Here is a 20,246-nt window from a genome sequence, read left to right as displayed (position 1 = left end):
CATATTGTAAGGAAGAAAAGATTGAGGTGTATAAACACACTCAACCTTTCTTCCCCTAGGGGAGGGATGTTGTAACCCAAACCCCGTTACAACACGATACATGACGCAGAGCATTTCGGAATAAGTCTCTCGTAATTAAATAACCTCGGAGGATGCAAGATCAGCAACCTCCTTAAGAAATTAAATAATAAAAGAAGCACGTGCGAGAACTTATTGCCGAAATCGCTGAGGTTGCATTCGCCGAACTACCGAAGTTCGGCATTGCAACCCGAGGAGGCCAAGGCCCTGCGTCACTATTAAATAACCGCGGCCCGTCACGGACGGGCAGTCGCATTATAGTCCGTACCGTAAACTGAGAGCGGTGATAACGAAAGTTCGGTCGCGTGCCAAGTAAGAGGAGACCTCGCGGAGCCGAGGACGCGTGACAACGCGAGTACGTGCGCCGAACCAACGAGAGGGAACCATAGGGAGATAGACAAGTACAACAGTGTAATTGAATAAAACTCTAATCTTTTTTTATTTAAAACAAATCATTTCGCCCTCCCTCACGGATCCCGAAGGACGGACCCCGTGCACCGGCCCCGGTGCAACAGATGAAAATAATATGGAAATAGACGATGATGCGATGTCATTAGGATCAATTTCTAATGTTTCATCTGAAAAGCTGATTAATAATGCATGTCAAAATAATTTAGAAAATGTAGAAGTAGAAATTGTTAAAAATGTAGACAATGTAGAAAATATTGAAAGTAATGAAAATGAAAATGTAGATGATATCGCTCTTTATACAGACGAGAACATCGACGTTAATCGTTTAAATTCTATAGAGATTAATGGACGAGGTATCGTTAATTTTGGGCATGTTTTTGCTGAATTGCAAAGACTGTCCTGTCACTGGATCAACGAATGTCGTCTTATTGATCTTTGTATTACAAAAACAAAACGTCACGGTCTCAAAACCCAATATTTTGTTGAATGTCGAATGTGTCACTTCAAAGATAGTTTTTGGAGTGAACCGACAGACGACAACATATTGGATGTCAATAAAGGTGCCGTGTGCGGTACCATTTTGACAGGAACCGGTCACACGCAGCTTGAAGAGCTTCTTGCTGCTGTGGATGTTCCATGTATGAATAACAAAACTTATATTAAATATCATGAGAAAATTTTGGAAGCCTTCGCAATTGCCGTCGACGAAGAAATGCGTGTAGCAGGTTTAGAGGAAAAACGATTGGCAATTGAAAGAGGAGATTTAATAAATGACATTCCGCACATACCCGTAGTAACAGATGGCTCCTGGATGAAGAGATCCTACCGCAGTGGTGGTTATGATTCTCCATCCGGAGCTGCGGTTATTATGGGATATTATACGGGAAAAATATTATTTGTAGGCATTTGAAACAAATATTGCGTTATTTGTGCTAGAGCTGCCAAAATTAATACAGCAGCAAAGGAACACAGATGTTTTAAAAACTGGGGGCAGAATCAGAGCTCCACTAGTATGGAAAGCGACATAATCCTCGAAGGCTTTCGAAATAGCATGGAAATGCATGGACTTATTTATAGTAAATATATTGGTGATGGCGACAGTAATGTATTAAAAAAATTAAGAGATTTCCCACCGTATCCAGACACTGTTGTGCAGAAGATTGAATGCACGAATCATCTTCTGCGCAATCTGTGTAATAAGATACGTGAAGCGGGAAGCACCGGTAGTAGAAATGTCGCAAAATTGAATAAATAGTTACGAATAGCGTTATGAAAATTCGTAACGCTGTTGTAAAAGCTGTTACGTTTCGTCGCAATAGTGAGGGATCACGACAGCATAAACTCTCAGGATTAATAAAAGATTTACGAAATATACCCAGCCATGTATTTGGTAAGCACAAAGATTGCTTTTCGTTACAATATTTCTGTACGGGAGAAAGAAAAGAAGGTGAGGAAAATCTTATACCTCAATTGCAAAAGGCTGGGTTACTTTCAAAAATTGAAATTGCGATGAAACGTACAATCGAAAATGCTGATAGTTTATTATATCAGTTTACTAGTAATTCCGTGGAAAGTTGCAATGGAATTATTAGTAAACTTATTGGTGGAAAACGTATTCATTTTGCACGAAAAGGTTCTTACGAAAGTCGCGTTAAAGTATCAGCAATACAGTTTAATACTTCGCAAGCTGTGAACGCGGTTTGTAATGTAATGGGTACAGAACCACCCACTCAAGCTAAAGTACTTGAACAAAAACTTATTGTTAAAAAAAAAAAATATCAGCAACGTATGCAAACAGCTAAAGAATTAGGTATTTCTGTTCGTACATCTAAACATTATACTACTACATGTTCTACAGATAAAAATTATGGTCCTGATGTGGAACGACCAGACATAGATAATGAGATGTACGAACAATTAAAACGTAGTCATAACGAAATGTTAATAGAACAGCAACGCGAACGCGAGGTATTAGAATGTGCCACACGGGGTCAGCATGAAAATCCGGAGTGGCACATAGTACGGCGAAATCTTCTTACTGCATCAAACTTTGGAAAAGTTTGTAGCAGAAGAGAGACCACTTCGTGCAAAAATCTCGTTAAAGCAATTCTTTATCCTCCTCAATTAACCAATGCGGCTATTGAATGGGGTAAAGAAAAAGAGATGATTGCACGAAAGCAATTGCAAACGAAGCTAGGAGTAGACATTACTGAATGCGGAATGTTTATAGATAAAGATATTCCGTATCTTGCGGCATCGCCTGACGGCATTATTGGAGACGATACCGTTGTAGAAATTAAATGTCCATATGTGGCACGGGAAATGTCTCCCTCCGATGCAATTTTAAACAAAATTTCAAATATAGATAAAATATTTGACAAAAATGATGGAAATAAAATGAATGAAAGACACGCTTACTACTTCCAAATACAGGGACAACTCCACATAACGCAAAGAGACTGTTGCATCTTTGCTGTGTGGACACCCCATGGATTGAAGTACACGTTTGTCTAGCGTGATGACATTTTTTGGGAAACCAAAATGTTGCCACAGCTTACAAGATTTTACGAAGACTGTTTGGTTCCTGAAATAGTAGATAGTAGAACGGCAAGAAATATGCCAATTCGGGAACCGCAGTACATTATCGAAGCACAACAGAAAGCGACTCAGAAAAAGAAATAATTTTGTATAACAAAGTAATAATTGTGACACATTTTTATATATTTTAATGACATTCTGAGTCGCTTGGGAAGAGGAGGTGGGAAAACATTGCTAATTACTACATTGCTGTTCAAAGATTCATGTGCAATTAAAAAATTTATTAACATTAAGTTTTCTTTTTATTGGAATACTTAAAGAAATAATGCATTTTTCAGTTAATAAAGTTGATCGCAATTTAAACTGAGCTAGTGGTTGTGTCGCAAAGTATTACAATAAAATTATACTTTAAAATGCATTATTCTTTTTTAATATGCAATGTAGTAATAAGCAAATAATATGACACAAAAATATTTATTACAACTTATAAATAGAACAAAAAAACAAGAAATCTAATTAGTACTTTCTATTATACAGGGTGTCCGGTTCGTTTTGTCACTCCCGAAATTATGGAGTAGACCAGAATATTTTAAGACGAAAAGTCCTATACAATTATGCAAAATTCGTAACCGTTGATTTTATAAAAATTATTATGTCTCGGCGAATGAACGCTAAGAAATCTATGGGCTGGGCGCGGCGATGGCATTGTTTCGTTTTCTGCAGAAAGTAGCCAAGTCGAATAATACTGATTGGCGAGCGGGTTCGGCGAATGAGCTCTAAGCAACTTAGGGGCCGGCCGCGGCCGCGGCGGCGACGGTGTTTTTAAAGATATAATCTGAGTCAACTCAGAAAAAAACAATCACGTATTGAAGTCTTTGCGGCAAAGATGAAATGAATGCGCTCGCGATTATATAATACCGTGCCGACAAACAATTAAATGTTTCCGCGCTTCCGAAAGCACGATATTAACATTAACATATTATGCTGTCTTTAGGATTTCAGACATCAAATAAAACGTATTTTTAATATTAGGAAATTATTAATATTAAGATGTGCTATCATTTCCTCACTACCTAGCGGTAGATAGCATAGTGCGTTTTTTTTATCGTGGTATCCCCGGTAGGCCTAATCCACTGTCATTGTTTAATTTAAAAATTGTTCAAAGTGTCCTCCTCTTTGTTGCACGCAGAGTCGGGCCCTTCGAACAACGTCTTGCGTCGCTTGATGGACCATATGCGGCGTAATGGTAGCGAAGGCCGCAACGATCGCGCCTCGTTTCGCTGAGGCTCGACTAAGTTTTTTATGTGTCCCCATAAAAAATAGTCCAGCGGAGTCAAATCTGGCGATCGTGGTGGCCAAATAATTGGACCACCACGACCGATCCACCTGTCGCGAAAGCGTGCGTCTAAAAGTCGGCGTAGTCCTCGACTCCAATGAGCCGGTGCCCCGTCGTGCTGGTAAATCATGTTTCTCCTTGTTGTCAGCGGAATATTTTCAAGAAGACCAGGGAGCTCGGTGTCCAAAAAATATTCATAAAATTCGCCGGTTAAACGTGGCGGAAGAAAATATGGACCAATCTAATACAAATAAAAAAAAATTTTTGTTACAGAGTATTTAATAAAATAATTGTTTTTTTCCGTTTGTACTTGCCACATGATTATTGATGAGTCCCGCCCATACATTTATGGACCATCGATATTGAAAAGCTCCCTGTCTAATAACATGTGGATTTTCATCCGACCAGTAAAGGCGGTTCCTTAAATTAATTACGCCGTTTGGCGTAAACGTCGACTCGTCAGTCCAGAGGATAGAGTCTGGAAAAGATGCGTCTCTCCTGCTCTGTGCGAGGAACCCTGCAGTACGAACATTTTTTGATAATTATTATTCCCTCAAATTATCACAAATATAACAGTTAATAAAAATACCTTCACAGAAATACACCCGTGGTTTGAAATCTCTCGGTAAAAGTTGTTGCACACGCTGGTAATGAAACGGGTGCAACGCATTTTGCCGAAGAGTATGGTGTATCCTGTATCTCGACAAGTTTAGTTGATACGACGCGCGACGAATACTCATGTCCGGCTGATCTTCGAATAAATGAAGTATTCGTTCTTGATTTTCAACCGGAACACGTGCAGGTGCATTATTTATGTTATGCACAAAACACCTTGTTTGCCGTAATCTTTGTACAACCCGTAAAATTGTACGATTACACGGGTAATGTGCACGCCCGGGAAATTGTTCGGCGTAAATTTCGGCAGCACGATTCGCGTTTTCGCCGGCTTGTCCATACGCTATTATCATTTCCGTCAATTCTTCCGAGGAATAATAGCGAGGCATCCTTTCGTTTGACACACAAATTTACACTCAGTAAACGCTTAGGCATTTAAATTTAATATATAGTTTAATAAGTAATTAAATAAAATAGGTTCAACACTTGTTACTTACCTGATAAATTGACAGATGTCGAAAAAGCCAGTTTAAGTTACAAAGATCGTAAACAGACTAAACATTTTATCTTTTGTCAAATTTATGTATAATACATTATCGACAATATTTACAATATTTTTTAACAATTGATAATAATAAAGGATACTGAAAATGACTTTCAAAACAAAACAATACTGAGTGTAAATAGTGTGATAAACGATCTACGGTTCTATTTCTGTAAAGGTATTTTTATTAACTGTTATATTCGTGATAATTTGAGGGAATAATAATTATCAAAAAATGTTCGTACTGCAGGGTTTCTCGCACAGAGCAGGAGAGACGCATCTTTTCCAGACTCTATCCTCTGGACTGACGAGTCGACGTTTACGCCAAACGGCGTAATTAATTTAAGGAACCGCCTTTACTGGTCGGATAAAAATCCTCATGCTATTAGACAGGGAGCTTTTCAATATCGATGGTCCATAAATGTATGGGCGGGACTCATCGATAATCATGTGGCAAGTACAAACAGAAAAAAAACAATTATTTTATTAAATACTCTGTAACAAAAATTTTTTTTTATTTGTATTAGATTGGTCCATATTTTCTTCCGCCACGTTTAACCGGCGAATTTTATGAATATTTTTTGGACACCGAGCTCCCTGGTCTTCTTGAAAATATTCCGCTGACAACAAGGAGAAACATGATTTACCAGCACGACGGGGCACCGGCTCATTGGAGTCGAGGACTACGCCGACTTTTAGACGCACGCTTTCGCGACAGGTGGATCGGTCGTGGTGGTCCAATTATTTGGCCACCACGATCGCCAGATTTGACTCCGCTGGACTATTTTTTATGGGGACACATAAAAAACTTAGTCGAGCCTCAGCGAAACGGCACTATAAACGAGGTACGCGAGGCCATCGTTGCGGCCTTCGCTACCATTACGCCGCATATGGTCCATCAAGCGACGCAAGACGTTGTTCGAAGGGCCCGACTCTGCGTGCAACAAAGAGGAGGACACTTTGAACAATTTTTAAATTAAACAATGACAGTGGATTAGGCCTACCGAGGATACCACGATAAAAAAAACGCACTATGCTATCTACCGCTAGGTAGTGAGGAAATGATAGCACATCTTAATATTAATAATTTCCTAATATTAAAAATACGTTTTATTTGATATCTGAAATCCTAAAAACAGCTGTGACGTCCGAAATTAAAATTTCCACTAAATAAAGTTCCTAGATCCTAGTATAATCGATTCGACCAATAACATGAGAGTGAAGATTCTCAACCTGGTCTTTTGGATAGACGGTCCCTCTCTGTAAGAAATAATCTATGGTAGACTTTAAGAACAATATCCAATATGTTAATGATAAAACAGAACGTACAGCGACATTCTAAAAATATTTACGCATAATGTCAATTTAAAAGAACTTGATTACATTAATATATAATTTTTTCCACATATTAACAATTCATGAGCCGTGCGCAACTCATTTTCTTATACCGCCGTATACTCTCGCGCTTTCGAAAAACTTGTTCTATTAAATTGATAAAATGCAATGCGTTCTGCCAAATAATTATAGATTATTAGAATAAGTATTTTTTCCTTTGAACAAGAGCCAGCCAAGAAGGCGCCAAAAGCCAAGAGCGCAAACAATAAACAGCCCAAGATATCGGATCCTCGAGTCGCACACGCGGTCCCTAATTGCTTAATTTATGAGATACACAAAATGGAGGCGCCACGCTCTATCTGCTGACATATGATAAACATTACGGCTAAACCGATGTCTCTGGCTGACTATTGAACACCAAAGGAAAATTCCATTGTTAAAACTCTAAGAACACGTGGAATAAACAAAATTCAATAATTTAATAATTTAATGATTGTAGAAAGTAACAATCGTTTACTGAATTTTGTAATATTAAATCTGTATCACTTTCGCCAGCACTACCACCTTTTCTTAGAGTTTACCAAATTTAATACTTTTAGTGATACCGAACGATCCTATTTAAGGATATTTTATTTAAGTACTAAAATTACTTTTAAGAAAAGAGACCGCCTATGTTACCATCTGAGAGCACCCCAGTACATGTATTCAGCGCCTTCCGAATGGCTAACTGGCAACCATGCTTGTCAGCCGCGCTGCCATTCCACAGGCGCAGCATTGCGATAATCATAAGCGCGCCGATAATTATTATTAAAATTACTTGTCACAATTATATCTCGTCCATTGTAAGTGCACGTACATATGAGCGCATATATCTTTTTCTTTTCGCAAAATTGAAATTAAGAATATTAACGTGTTTACTCTCATATGTACCCGCATAATTTTTATAAATAATTATTTTAATACACCCGCAAGATTTATCTGTGACTCTGAATGCTTAAAACTTAAATCGCGTGAGAATAAACTTTCGCACGGCATTAGATCAGTCGCCAATTCTAGGAACGCATAGTTTCGCGATATCTAACAATAACATTCAGAGCTACAGGTTTCAATCGCACCGCTATCAGCGCTAGGGGGACCGAAACCCCCCAAATTAATAAACAGTACATGTACGAAAAATTCCATACGATTTCTCCGCCGCTAGCTGCGTCATACCGAAAAATCTAAGACGCAAAAGGCCCCCTTCCCTGTCGTCTAATGCAAGGGATGCTAGACCTATATAAGCGGGCCCGCGGCCCGAGCGAGCGTTCAGTCTTTTTTAAAAATCAACGAACGTGTGTAATTGCGGAAGCTACCCGAGGGTCACGAAGCCGCTGTAACATAATCACGCTGCATTTGTCTGGACCAACCAACCGACTTGTAAAGGCGCCGTGTCTTCTTTTTAATAAACTCAAAGTAAGTTGATTAAATTTTGAAATAATTCTTCCCATTTCTAAATTCGATCCTCTTAATATTAAGAAAAATCGATGTAACTAATTATTGGTACATCTACAAGCCTTAGGGGCTTAAAGAGAACGATTAAAGCGTAAAAGTTAATATTGGCCGCTAAGTCGTTCTTCTCTTCCTCCTCTGTATTAAACCATATCTTTGTTTCCTAATAAATTATCAAACCGATTGCTCAAAAGTGCAGATTTGTTTTTCCGCTGCGAAGCTTGCATTACGACCTGAGGGTTGTCTGCAGTACTCGCCATCTCAAAATACAAATTCTCGCATTTTGCAAATCGGATCCCTCCCATTCCTCAATATTTGCTTAATAGTATAGATTTGTTGTTTCGCTGCGAAATGTGCATCACGACCTGAGGGTTGTCTGCAATTACTCGCCATCTTAATTAATAAATCTTAACTTTTCGCAAATCAAGCCTTTCCTATTTCAATCATTAATTGCTCAACAGTGCAGGTTCGATTTTCGCTGCGAACAGTGTATCACGACCAAAGAGTCGTCTGCAGTACTCGCCATCTCAAATACGAATCCTGGCATTTCGCAATTAAATTTCCTTCTCCTTACAATCGTCTGTATCTCAATATACCACGATTCCACCTTTCCTTAAAATCGTTTGCAAGCATGTGCATAATCGAAACGCAGATGCACAATTGCATTACGATCTGAAGGATTGTCTGCAAATACGTGCAACTCCACCTCGATCTGCACACTTCTGCATTACAATTTCCCTTCTCTCCAATTGTCTGCGAGTAATGTGCTTAATTAGTGTTTTGACGCATAGCCGCACCACGATCTGAACGGTCGTCTGCGATTCATGCAATTCAAAGACAATAGGCATACCTTCCGCATCACAATTTTCCTTTCTTATCCCATAAAATCATTTGCTTAATAGTGCAAGCTCGATGAAAATCGTCTGCATTTACGCATTATGATTCTAGATGGTATGAAGGAAAAAATATAGAGGCGGAAAGAAAAGGCGCGAAAGGGCGGAGATTTATCGGCGTTTGAGGGATCTCATCGCCGCAGAGAAGGAGGCCGCCAACCATCCTTCAAGTTCTCCCCCTCCCAGCTCGTTCGGGGCACCCGAAAAGACCGCCTCGAAAGACCCGCAGCCTGGGCCATCGAAGCCCAGAGGCCCTAGAATACTTACCATTCAAAAGGGCCATTTTATTACTGTCCACCGCCCTCCCCGAATAATCGAGACTATAGACCTTACCACTTCCGACACTGAAGTGGAAGTTCTGGGCGAAAATCCTCCCAAAACTATAGACCGACTATTTAATAAAATTATTAGCAATTGTACACCTAAAGAGAATAAAAGCTAAGATAAAAAAGATCTATTCTTGTAACTTCCTACGATAAGGCAGAAACGGCTCTTGCCATCCCGGGGTATAATCGGTGCATGCAGATTGCCCCTTAAACTAAAGAAGAGCAACTCCAACCTAGACCCTAGGATACCTAGAGTGGAGAATTAAATATCGACGCTCTGGTCTTTTTCACTATTTCCCTAGAAATCCCTAAATCCATAAGCCGAGACGTCACACAGCATAATATGTTAATGTTAATATCGTGCTTTCGGAAGCGCGGAAACATTTAATTGTTTGTCGGCACGGTATTATATAATCGCGAGCGCATTCGTTTCATCTTTGCCGCAAAGACTTCAATACGTGATTGTTTCTTTCTGAGTTGACTCAGATTATATCTTTAAAAACACCGTCGCCGCCGCGGCCGCAGCCGGCCCCTAAGTTGCTTAGAGCTCATTCGCCGAACCCGCTCGCCGAACCCCAATCAGTATTATTCGACTCGGCTACTTTCTGCAGAAAACGAAACAATGCCATCGCCGCGCCCAGCCCATAGATTTCTTAGCGTTCATTCGCCAAGACATAATAATTTTTATAAAATCAACGGTTACAAATTTTGCATAATTGTCTAGGACTTTTCGTCTTAAAATATTCTTGTCTACCCCAAAATTTCCGGAATGACAAAACGAACCGGACACCCTGTATAACTATGTCATCGGCATATTGTAAAAGTCGCACATTCGGAGCAAGATAATTATTAATATCCTTTAGGTAAATATTGAAAAGGGTAGGACTTAAAATGGATCCTTGGGGGGTACCTTTATGAGATTGATATGAACCGACAAGAGAGCCGTCTTTTACAAAAAAGATATTTTTAAAATTAATGGAATTATTAATAAAGTGACGAGTTTTGGCCGGTATGCCGAGATGGAAAAGGTCGGAAATTAGAATTTGAGGAATTACGTTATCGAGTGCACCGGCTATGTCAAGGAAAGCAGCTACCGTGTAAGAATCTAACATAAAACCTTTTCTAATATAATTGGTAAATGTAACAAGATTATCATTGCAAGATCTAAAGGGACGAAAACCAAATTGATTGGAAGGGATTATATTTTGTGATTTAATTAACCATTTAAGCCTATAGTAAATGCATTTTTCCATAATTTTTAGTAAACATGACGTTAAGGAGATAGGACGAAACCCTACAGATCCAGGTTTTGGTATAAAGATGACTAAAGAATCAGACCATGAAGGGGGGAGTTTATTTTCATTTAGAAAGCGGTTGTATAATCGGAGGAGAGCAACACGCCACTCGTCCGGAAGTGCTTGAATTATGGCATTATCTATTTGATCCAAAGCCGGGGAGGACGATTTTTTGGAGCTAGAAATGGCCATGTTTAATTCATTAAGAGAGAGGGGGTTATCAAGAAAAGAATGAATTATGTTGCTGCTATTTTCGTCATCATTAAGAGAAGCACCAAGAGATTGAAAGGGAGGAGATGCACAGTAAGAAGGGCAAAGTTTATTCAGTGCTGCATTGAATGCTTCTTCTGAATTTGATTGAGATAAAGAAGAGGAAAAATTGTTAGAGTTAACGTCTTTTTTTCTGAAGGATTTGATAAGTTTCCAAATGTATGGAGTAGGAGTTTTGCTGTCAAAGGAATTGCAAAATGACCTCCATCCCTGTTTCTTTTGTTTAAATAAAGTTCTTCGACATGAGAGATTCTCTTTTTTGTACATATTTAAATTATCTAAAGATGGGTTTTGTTTGAAGGTGTTTAACGCAAATTTTCGCTTTTTAGTAGCTTGAGAGCAGATATCATTCCACCAAGGCGCGGCATTAGATTTAAAGTTAACTTCTTTAGTGATGAACGTTTTAGGTGGATTTTCCCTAAGATTGATAATATTAATAATATGATTTTTAATAATGCTAATAAATTTATCATATTCTTTAAGAGAACTTTCTGAATAAACCGATTCGAGTTGTGTTGAGTTTGCGGCTAAATTGTCAGATAGAAGAGTAATTTCTTCAGGTTTCATGCTAAATTTGTAAACAAATTTTTTGTTAACGTTGATTTTAAGACATATGGTTGTAACAACCGGATAATAATCACTGCTCAACGGGTCTGACATAGTATAAGATGAACAAAAGGGGACTAAATTAAGCGAGGATAGTGAGAGGTCAATAATAGAAAAACAATCGTGGGGATAAGAAAGTCTAGTAGGATTGCTATCATTAAGTATGTGTAAATCAAAGTCTTCAATAAAGGAAAGGAGTTTTCCTCCAAAGCCGTCAGTTTTTGAACATGACCATGCTTGATGATGAGCATTGAAGTCACCTAATATAAGAACATATTTAGCTAAGTGAGATAATTGAAAAATTTTAGTCATAGTAGAGTTTGATGTGATGGCTCCCGGATGTCTATATATGTTAATGATTATAATAAAATCATCTTGGAAGGGAATGGTGATTCCAAGAATTTCGATTGACGGATCTTTAATGTGAGATAGATCTAAAGGAGAAAATTTAATATTGGATTTAATTGCAATACATATACCACTTTCTCCAGGAATAGTAATATCTTTTCTAATAATGTTAAACCCATTAATGGATAATTTTTTATTGGGGGATAAAAGTGTTTCCTGAAGAAGTATAATATGATGTTGAAGAGCAAGCCATCTAATTTCCGGATCTTTGTTGGAAAAGCCTCTACAGTTCCATTGAATAATGGAAGTGTTGATATTCTTATTTTTCATATTATTTTTTGTTGTATTAGACATTAGAAGGATGAGATGGAATTGACGTGGAACCTTTTAATTGAAGATTATCCACGATAGAGATAGAATGAGGAGAGGAGGCAGAAATTTGGTTAATAATACGAGTAAAAGAGTTGGTGAGGCGATCCTCTAGATTCTTGAAAAAGGTTATGAAAAAGGTGGAATCGAAGTTAATATTACTGAGAAGCAGTGATGGGAATTTTAGCTCCGAGCAACATCTATGTTGCTGGAGTGGGGGATCACGCACACACGCCGGCGTCCTATCGGTGAGCGCGCTTCGCTCGGCTTTTAGAAGAGGACAGATATATATATGTTCCGTCTTCGTCGCACCGAGGCAGCTACGATTCGTAGGCGACGAGTCGTAGCCTTCGAGTTACGGTGACTAAGACGAGTGCTCGCATCGTGCGAGCCGCGTGAATCGCGGGCACCAAGATGCATGTTTTTTTACAGGCTGTATGTTAGAATATGATGTGGTCTTCCGCACTACCCAGGAGGTGCCACTTACAGTGCGTTAGGTTTTTTAACGTGGACCTTCGTCAGTAGCCATATCATACCACATTTCTGAATTGTCCAACACGCAAAGTGTCCGACAAACTTAATATTAAATTGTTAATAAATAAACTGTTCAACACGCAAAGTGTCCGACAAACTTAATATTGAATTAATAAAAAAAAAACTGTCCAACACACAAAGTGTCCGACGAAACTGTCCAATACGCAAAGTATCCGACAAATTTAATTTCAAATTGATAATAAATAAACTGTCCAACACGCAAAGTGTCCTACAAATTTAATTTTAAATTAATAATAAATAAACTGTCCAACACGCAAAGTGTCCGACAAACTTAATATTGAATTGATAATTATTAAACTTCTTTTTTTCATAAATAAATTATTTATAGCATTGTAGACGTGGAAGGACCAGCCATGTCACAATCATCTGCAGTATATAATGTTAGATGACTTTCTTGTTTTTTATGACATGTAGAATATAATTTGTCTGTTGACATTAAAGATAAATGCTCTTCATTGATGTTAATATTTAGAGCGGTTTCCTTTCTCGCTTTTAATGCTGACTTAAACACGCATAAAGCATTTACGTTTGCAGGTGCAAGTTTGTTTCGTTTTTTAGTTTTTATATCTGGTAAAAAGGAAAAGATTCTTTCGGAATCGGCATTTGAATTTGGCAATGATCTAACAGCATTCAAGACAGACTTCAAATTAGGATATCGATGACTTTTTAAAATTTTTTTCCACAATTCATCAAACTCTAATATTGCTAACAAATCTTTATCTGATTCTGAAAAATCTTTGTATAATGCAAACCACTCTTTCTTCAAATCTTTTTCATCAAAGTCTCCAAAGGTGCTCACGATATAAGAGACATCACGAAATGAACTTTCTCTATTACTATCGCGTAAAGCCGTATTAAATTCAAAAACTTTTAATTTTGATAAAAAGGCATCACGTATTGGTAGCCTTTTGCAAATGTCTTGTGCAGCTGTTACGTAAAATTGCAAACAATCTCGTCGAATGTTGGCAACAACGTCTGCATGTCCTTCCGTAATTAAATTATTTAGATATATTCGACATTTTTCTCCTAAATATATTTCATTTATTGAAATTTGATTTTCTGTTTTATCAAACTCTGGCATATCAATTTCTTTTAAACTGCTTAATAGCTCAAGTTTTAAAAAATTTCTACAAATGCCACATAAAAATTCTAAAGATTTTCTGTTTAATACTTGGATTCTTGTTTCTAAGCTTTGGAAAAAGAGATTGAAAGAATTAAAATGATACAAAATAGGTTTTAAAAATAATAGGTAAGCTTTTGTATCAGGTTTTTGCATTACAGAAAGTAAGGTAACTGGGGGGGTTTCTGACATCTTTAGAGCACCGACTCTAGTTTTATATTATTTACGAACGGAATAAATTATCAAATTAAAATCGAATAATTTTAACACATGTATTAAATATTTTTTAGTGAGATTCACCCTTAGTTTCAGTTTAATTATTTAGATTTTTAAAATAAATAATTATTTTATTAATGGTTTTTATTGCCTGAGTTTCTGACACTTATGAAGCGCTCTATTGCAGATTCTGACACTAACAAGTATGCAGTTTCTGACATTCATGCGGTACTTTCTGATGCTACGATTATTCAGTTTTTGACACTTTGAAATGTCATAATCGAAAAGTATAAAGGTTATATATGTAGTGTCAAAAACTACATCTAACCGTTATTACGTGATGCACTTAATGACATTGAGAATTTAAAAGAAAAAATAATATACAGATAAATTATTTTATGTCTGATCAATAATCTGGTTCATGCTGAACGTGTTACATAACTTTTATGTTATTTGAATACTTATTAATACTAAAAATATGCAGTTTTTCAATCGCTGTTATTGTAACGTGTCAACTAGAAGTGACGTTCAACAGCCATTGAAAAGCACAAGTCGCTCATTTTACTTTAATAATTTAAATACAAAATTAAAAAAAAAAAAAGTATCTGTACAATATAAAACAGAAAAAGACTTTCGTTTCCGATAGCAGAGCGAACGGTTGTGTGTCTGAGCGAGTGCATGTAGAAAAAGGTTTCGGGGGAGTAAAATAGTTTTTCAGAGGTAAAGGGTTGGTTTGAGGGAAAGAGGGAAGGGTTTTTAAGGAGGGCAAGTGAAGGGAAAGAGCAAAGGTAAGAATAAAAGGAAAAATCGGGGAAGGTAAAAAGAGGAGTTCATTTTGAGGTTAGGTTGGCGGTGACGGGAAAAAACCGTGGGTAAGACAAAGGAAAAGAGGAAGGCAAGGGGGCAAAGGAGAGAGGTAGAGGTATCAAAGACAAAGAGAAAAGAGATAAGGAAAATTGAAAAATGAGCGAACAGGAAAAAGGAAATGTGGAGAGTGGAAATGAGGAAAGAAAAGAGGAAAAAGGAGAAGAGAAAATAAAAAAGAAAATGGGAAGGCCTGCAAAGGTAGAGATGTTAAGAAGAGAAAGGGCTAACAGCATGCCAATTTTGGAAGCGTGGAAGCAAGGAGAGAAAAGGAAGGAAAGGCAGGAAGAAAAAGGCGAAATAGAGGGCTTGGAAGGATTTAGGAAAAGTGTGAAAGTGTACAGATCACCGGTGAAAGCAACAGGAGAGGGAGGTGAAGGGGGAATAAGCAAGGAAGGTTTTGAAGAGGTAATAAAGGAAATGAGAAGTGGATTTGCAAGGATTCAAGCGCAGATGGAGGAAGTAAGGGAAATAAAGGTACAAATAAGGAAAGAAATAGAAGAATTGAAGATAATATGGAAAAAAGAGAAGATAGACTTAGAGAAAAGAATGGACGAGATGGAAAAAAGAATAAAGGAAAAAAAATATGAGGGAGGTAAACTGGAAATACCAGAAGAAATACAGGGAAAGGTTTTGAGTTTAGAAGAAAGAACGAGAATGCTGGAAATGGCAAAAGAAAGAGAAAAGAAAGAATGGAGGAAAAACAATTTAATAATAAGAGGTATAAAGATAAAAAGTGAGGAAAAAAAGGCGCTGAAAGAACAAGTGGGAGAAATAATAGAAGCAACAGGAGTGAAAGCAAAGATAGAGGATGTAAATCAGATAGGAGGAGTAAATAAAGGAGGTTATAGTATGGTGTGGGTAAAGATGGAAAGTTTTAAAGAAAAATTGGAAATATTAAGATGTAAGGGAAAATTAAAAGACAGGACGGAATGGATAGGAGACGATCTGACAGAATACGAAAGGAAAGTGGAATGGCTCATAAAGAGAGAAGCGGATAAATTGAAAAGAGAAGGGAAACAGGTAAAAATAGGGTACAAGAAGATATGGGTAAATAAAGAAATGTGGATATGGGATGACCTGAAGGAAGAATTGAGAAAATGGGATGGTGCGAAAGAATTTGAAAAAGAAGGGAATAAAAGAAAGAAGGTGATAGCAGATAGACTAAATGCAAGTTTTTAAAAAGAGGCGGAAGAAGAGAACGAAATGAGCTGGAAAAAGTGGAGAAAAAAGAGGAGGAAGGAGAAAAAGAAAAGGATGAAGAAAAAAATAGAAAAAGGAAAGATAAAAGACAAAAAGAAAAAGAAAGGGAGAAAAAGGAGAAAGGAAAGGAAAAGGCGGAGGTAAAAGACAGAAACGTGAGAATAGTTTTTTGGAATGTGGCAGGAATAGAAAACAAGGATGAAGATTTTTGGAAGAACATGGAAAAATGGGAGGTGATATATATGTGTGAAACTTGGTTGGAAGAAAAAAAATGGAAGGGGTTAAGAAGTAAACTGCCAAAGGGCTATAAATGGATAAATAAGGGGGCAGAAAAAAAAAATAAGAAGGGGAGGGCAATGGGGGGAATGGTGATGGGATGGAAGGAGGAATTGGAAGGAGAGGAAGAATTAGAATTTAAAGATAGAAAAGAAATGATAGGAATAAAGATAAAAAGTGGAAAGGTATGGTGGAAAATAGCAGGGGTATACGTAAATGAGGATTTAGAAGACATAACAGAGAACATGAGAAATTGGATGGATGAAAAAGAGGAAGGAACGAGATATCTGATAGGAGGAGACTTTAATGTGAGGACGGGAGAAGAGGGCGGGCTATGGGATGAGGAAAAAGAAGAAGAAGACAAGGAAGAGAGAAAAAGGAAAACAAAAGACAAAAAAATTACAGGAAAAGGAAAAAAATTTTGTAAAGCTCTGGAAGAAGCAGGATGGGGAATAGTTAATGGTTGTACAAGAGGAGATGAAGAGGGTGAATGGACATATGTAGGGGGAAGAGGAAAAACAGTAATAGATTATGTGATCAGTAATGTGGAATCAAAAGGAGAAATAGTAGAAATGAAGGTGGGGGAAGAAGTGGACTCAGACCACTTACCGTTAATAGTGACGATTAAAAGGGAGGGAGAAAAGAGGAGAAGATGCAAATATGGTATAAAAAAGAGCACGAGACTGGCTTGGGGTGAGAAGGAGAGGAAAATGTTCAGGGAAAAATATAAAGAAAAAAGAGAGAAAGAAATCAATACGGAGGAAAATTGGAGAAGTTTTAGTAAGGAACTGGAGAAAACAAAGAAAGTAGTTAAAAAGGAAATGAAAAAGAGGAGGGGAAAAACCAAAAGAAAGATGGTGGAATGAAGATTGTAAAAAGAAAAAAGGTGAAGTAAAAGAAGAAATGTTAAATTGGAGGAAGGGGGAAGGGAGTGAGGAGAATTACAAAAAGAAGAAAAGAGAGTATAAAAAACTATGTGAGGAGAAAAAATTGCAAGAAAAGGTGAGATGGGAGAAAGAAATAGAAAAGATTAGAACAGAGGGAGAAGTATGGAAAGTAGTAAATAAAGGAAGAAAAAAAAGGAAGGAAGTGGAGGAAAAAATAAAGATTGAAGAGTGGGACGGATATTTTAAGGAAATGTTAGGAGGAGTGGAATGGAGAGTAAGAGAAGAATTAGGAGGAAAGAGAATAGAAGACAATGAGGAAGATATAAATAGAGAGGAATTTGAAAATGTAATAAGAAAGTTGAAAAAAGGAAAAGCTGCAGGAAGTGATGGGTTAGAAAATGAAATATGGAAATGGGGAGGGGGGGAAGTAAAAGAGAAATTATGGGAAACGTGCAAAAGGGTATGGAGAGGGGAGGGGATGCCGGAGGAATGGAGAGAAGGTGTGATAGTTCCGGTGCTTAAAAAAGGAAAAGGGGAAAAAGTAGAAGAGTATAGAGGGATAACGCTGACACAGACTGCGTACAAAGTGTATGCATCTATGTTAGCAGAAAGACTAAGAAAGGAAATAGAAGAAAAAGAAATTTTACCGCAGAGTCAAGCCGGTTTTAGAAGAGACATGGGGACAGTGGATCAAATATATGTGTTAAATTATTTGCTAAATAAGAAGATAGAAGAAAAGGAAGGTAAAATGGTAATTGTGTTTATAGATATGAAAGCGGCTTTTGACTCTGTAGACAGGAGAAAATTGGTGGAAACAATGAAGAAAAAAGGGGTAAGGGAGGGATTGATAAGAAGGTGTGAAGAAATATTAGAGGAAACGGTGAATAAAGTAAAGGTGAAGGATAAAGAGGGGAAAAGTTTCTGGACAACAAAAGGAGTAAGACAGGGTTGTCCGCTTAGTCCTAGCTTGTTCACGCTCTTGTTGGCAGACATAGATGAAGAATTAGAAAAAGGAGGATGGGGGGGTATAAGAATAAAAGACAGGAGAGTTTACTCGCTGGCGTATGCGGATGACATTGCGCTACTGGCAGAAAATGAGGCAGGCATGAAAGGAATGATTAAAAGTATGGAAGAATATGTAAAGGAAAAGGGATTGGAAGTGAATGTAAAGAAAACAAAGATAATGAGGTGTAGAAAGGGGGGAGGAAGATGGAAAAAAACTAAATGGGTATGGAAAGGGGAAGAAATAGAGGAAGTAAAAAGTTTCAAGTATTTGGGATACACAATTATGAGAAATGGAGAGCAGAAAGAGCATGTAAAGGACAGTAAGAAGAGCGGCAAGAATAATGGGGCAGGTGTGGAGTATAGGTAAAAGAAAATTCGGAAAAGATTGGAGTAAAAGAATATGGCTATTTGATAAACTGGTATGGTCGGTTATTAATTACGGCGTGGAAATATGGGGATGGAAGGAAAGAGAAGAGGTGGAGATATTACAGGAAAAATACCTGAGATGGGTACTGGGAATAAGAAGATGTGTACCAGGATATATGGTGAGAGAAGAACTACAGAGGGATAAATTGAAAGGTAGAGCAGGGATGAGAGCATGGAAATATGAAAAAAGGTTAGAAGAAGGAAAAGGAGGGGTTCTAACAAAATGGTGCTGGGAAGAAATGAAGGAAAGAGCAAGGGAGGGAAGAAGCAAGGGAAAATGGGAAAAAGAAAGAGAGGAATTTTTGAAAATTTTGGGTGGTCGGGAAAAGAGGTGGAAGATTTAAGAGAAAGAGGGAAATAAGGGGGAATATTTGGTGAAAAAGGATAAAGAATGGCAAAGAGAGGAAAGATGGAAAAAAATAAGAGAGTCAAGATTTAATAAGTATTATAAAAAAGTGAAAGAGGAAGGGATACCAGGATATTTGAAATTGGGATGGAAAGAAGAAAAATGGCAAAGAATGGCAAAATTTAGATTAGGGGAGGAAATGAGAGGAAATAAATATTGGGAGGAAGAGGAGAAAAGAAAATGTAGAATATGTTTGGAGAAGGAAGAAACGTGGGAACATATATGGGAGGAGTGTATAGATTGGGGAAACGAGATTAGTTGGGAGGAAATGGTGGAGGAAATTCTGGGAGGGGAAGGTAGGGGGATAGATTGGTTGGAAAATTTGGAAAGAACAAGGGAGAAAAATAGGAGTGACTGAAAGTATGAAAGAAAAAGCGTCGGAAGCGGGGGTCCAAAGATAGAATTTAAGGTAGAATTAAGGCAAAACAATGTAAAGTATGAATGGAAGTGTGATCTCTCTCTCTCGACGCGTAGGCAATAGAATAGGAAAAAGGCGTAGATATAAGTTTTTACTTTCAGGAAACGGCTGTGAGAAGAAAGAAGATTATAAAAGTAGAAATAGTTTAGAGATAAAAATGAAGTTTGAAAATATATTTTATGAAATTGTAAACAGAAAATTGGGGAAGCGAAAGTCCCGGTGTACCTCTGAGGAGAAATAAACACCTTATATATATAAAACAGAAAAAAATGCTCTTTAATTTAGTTGTAAATGTTTTTATATTTGACAAAAACTGTATTTATTACAAATATAAATGTACCGTTAGTGTCAGAAACTGCAACAGTGTCAGAAACCCCCCCAGTTACCTTATATATTCTCCAGATTTTGTTTTTTCATT

General features: G+C 37.4%; 2 protein-coding genes across 2 annotated transcripts; both read left to right on the top strand.

The window, feature by feature from the left end:
- The first annotated feature begins 623 nt into the window (after nucleotides 1-623).
- Nucleotides 624-2,562, top strand: LOC139106127 (uncharacterized). Its single transcript, XM_070662673.1, has one exon. The coding sequence runs from the start codon at nucleotides 626-628 to the stop codon at nucleotides 1,397-1,399; it is 774 nt and encodes a 257-aa protein (XP_070518774.1). The 5' UTR covers nucleotides 624-625; the 3' UTR covers nucleotides 1,400-2,562.
- Nucleotides 2,563-3,030: 468 nt separating this feature from the next.
- On the top strand, nucleotides 3,031-6,502 carry LOC139106167 (uncharacterized). The gene is made up of 4 exons (XM_070662728.1): nucleotides 3,031-3,125; nucleotides 5,456-5,523; nucleotides 5,773-5,975; nucleotides 6,050-6,502. The coding sequence occupies exons 1-4, from the start codon at nucleotides 3,031-3,033 to the stop codon at nucleotides 6,500-6,502; spliced, it is 819 nt and encodes a 272-aa protein (XP_070518829.1).
- Nucleotides 6,503-20,246: the final 13,744 nt, after the last annotated feature.

This window comes from Cardiocondyla obscurior, linkage group LG10 (assembly GCF_019399895.1).
Source record: "Cardiocondyla obscurior isolate alpha-2009 linkage group LG10, Cobs3.1, whole genome shotgun sequence".
In the NCBI taxonomy this organism is placed as follows: Eukaryota; Metazoa; Arthropoda; class Insecta; order Hymenoptera; family Formicidae; genus Cardiocondyla; species Cardiocondyla obscurior.
Note: the sequence above shows the minus strand (reverse complement) of the source record. Positions and strands in the feature narration are given on the sequence as shown.

What these genes read in the sequence shown, in the direction of transcription:
- LOC139106167 (XM_070662728.1), top strand. Translation starts at nt 3,031, where the DNA reads ATGTTGCCACAGCTTACAAGATTTTACGAAGACTGTTTGGTTCCTGAA. An exon ending in CAGTTTAAGTTACAAAGATC is followed by an intron (nt 5,524 to 5,772) that starts GTAAACAGACTA and finishes TTCGTACTGCAG; the next exon opens with GGTTTCTCGCACAGAGCAGG. An exon ending in GACTCATCGATAATCATGTG is followed by an intron (nt 5,976 to 6,049) that starts GCAAGTACAAAC and finishes TATTTGTATTAG; the next exon opens with ATTGGTCCATATTTTCTTCC.
- LOC139106127 (XM_070662673.1), top strand. Translation starts at nt 626, where the DNA reads ATGTCATTAGGATCAATTTCTAATGTTTCATCTGAAAAGCTGATTAAT.